General features: G+C 50.4%; 1 protein-coding gene across 1 annotated transcript; it reads left to right on the forward strand.

The window, feature by feature from the left end:
- Positions 1-498: 498 nt before the first annotated feature.
- PPTG_24525 (hypothetical protein) lies at positions 499-684 on the forward strand (the record flags this gene model as incomplete). Its single annotated transcript, XM_008917553.1, has 1 exon — positions 499-684. One exon carries the CDS (start codon positions 499-501, stop codon positions 682-684), a length of 186 nt encoding a protein of 61 aa, XP_008915801.1.
- Positions 685-2,021: the final 1,337 nt, after the last annotated feature.

The following is a 2,021-nucleotide window of genomic DNA, read 5'->3' on the forward strand; positions in this document are numbered from 1 at the left end:
GTCTTTTGCACGTCCTGCGTCCGCTGGGAAAAAGAAAGCGAAGCAGCATCACTTAGAAGGACAAGTCGACAAAGCTATAATGCACTCGCAACGCGAATTGGCCGCGGCAACTATGGCACAAGTGGAAATCCTAAAAGAGCAGCTCCAGATAGCAAAAAGAAAGGTGGAGCTGATGGAAAATCAACAGAGGTCGTTGAAAGAACAAGCTGAAATGTCAATGATGTGCGCAACGGCAGAAGGGAGTTCAACTCCTCCTCAGGTCTTATCAAGACCACTTCGGCTAAGCCGCCTGCCTTCAAGGCCTCGCCAAACTCGGCGACGGACATCTCGTCCAGCTCTACCAGAGCATTCACATCGGCTGATGTCGCCTTCAACCTCCCCCGTCACTCCGTTCACGAGTGTGTACAGCTGTTATCAGCAATCACGTGGAGCCTCAGAGGCGGGGTCACAATTGAAGAAGGCGATTGCACAGTCGGAGCGACGGCAGCACCAAGAATCATGACAACCAAGGACAAAGAGTACGTAGATGGCGAGTCGGCGGTGGAGACACCGATGAACAACGCCACGGACGAAGAGCGCAGCGAGGTATCACAAAACGCGATGGTGACGGAAGAGATGCCAAGGAAAGTAGGACGACTACACGATGGTGGGTCGCAACACGGAAAAGTACAAGCGAAGTGTTGATACCAAGGACACGTGAGGCAAAGCAACGACTGGTGGAAGCCCAGCAGCTAGCGCGTGACGAGATGCACCTCACACGTGTACCCGCATTGACCAGTTGTATTGGCAGTCAGACTTACAACGTGAAGTGAAGCGATGAGTGCCAGGATGCCAAGAGTGCGGGAGTCGGCAATCCCGGCCGAGAGAGGTGAATCCGCCATTGCAAAGCTTATGAGGTAGAGACGTGGACATTGGGTATAACAGAATTACTTCCGCAAACTGAAGGAAGACAAAGATACACAATTGCCACAGAGGAAAACGTCGCAAAGTATGCAGTAGGTACAAGAGTTGGACAAAATAAAGCAGTAAACGCGCCAAAGTTTATTATGAGAATACGATATTAAAGTTTGGAGCGTTTCGCGAATTACTAGCTGATGGGGCACCAAATCTAACGGGGCTTGTGATTAAGAGGTTAGTGACGCTTCTGCAGGCATAACAGATTAACCCCGATCCAAATTTGATACAGACGATCGGCATCGTGGAGAGGTTCCACAGGACATAGAAAGACTGCGACTGGGGATCAGAACGATTGGGGCACCTGGGTTGATTTCGCTGTATATGCCGGTAGACACTCGACGGTGGCCATGTCGCCAAATGAACTGTTGAGAAATGCGAGCGTGAGTGCGGCAGGCATTTTAACGGAGTATCATGTGAAGTTGTTAGCAGCAATGCGAAGCAGTCATGAATGTGCAGACCGATCAAGACGACGAGAACAAGAGTGTCAAGCTCGGTATTACAATAGGCGTGCAAAAGAGACGAGGACATTCAAGACAGGAGACAGGTTCTGGATGTTCCAGCCGCCAATTGAGCTGACAGCTACAAAGTTGGTTCACATGTGGATAGGACTGCTGAGAATTATAGAGCCTACAGGGCACGATAACTACGTGGTGGGACGAAAAGATCAGAGCGCAGAGCCGGAAGAATTTATAGCTCATGCTAGTTTTCTTACGACCTATCATCCAGAAGTGGAGCTACTGCAGAAGGCTACAGCAGATTTGAACATAACGACCAGTGTGTGGAGGACAAAATGTTTGGGCGGATGAAAGAGCAACGGCGGCTTCAGTGCAGGCAGCAACAGCTACGACAAGTGCAAAGCGATGTCGAAATGCAGTGGAGCATGAGGTCGAGTGGGCAGAGTCGAGTGGCAAGTTGGTAAAAACTCGAAGACGACGGAGGCAACAAGACGGGACAGTACGTGCTCGACTTCGAGCTACGTCCAGCCGGAAGAGGACCATGAGACTCGAGTGATGACGGTGAAGTACGATGGATCTCTATTCCCGAGTATGACGAGTACTTTTTTT

The sequence above is a fragment of the Phytophthora parasitica genome (assembly GCF_000247585.1).
Source record: "Phytophthora parasitica INRA-310 unplaced genomic scaffold supercont2.105, whole genome shotgun sequence".
NCBI classification, from domain to species: domain Eukaryota; phylum Oomycota; class Peronosporomycetes; order Peronosporales; family Peronosporaceae; genus Phytophthora; species Phytophthora nicotianae.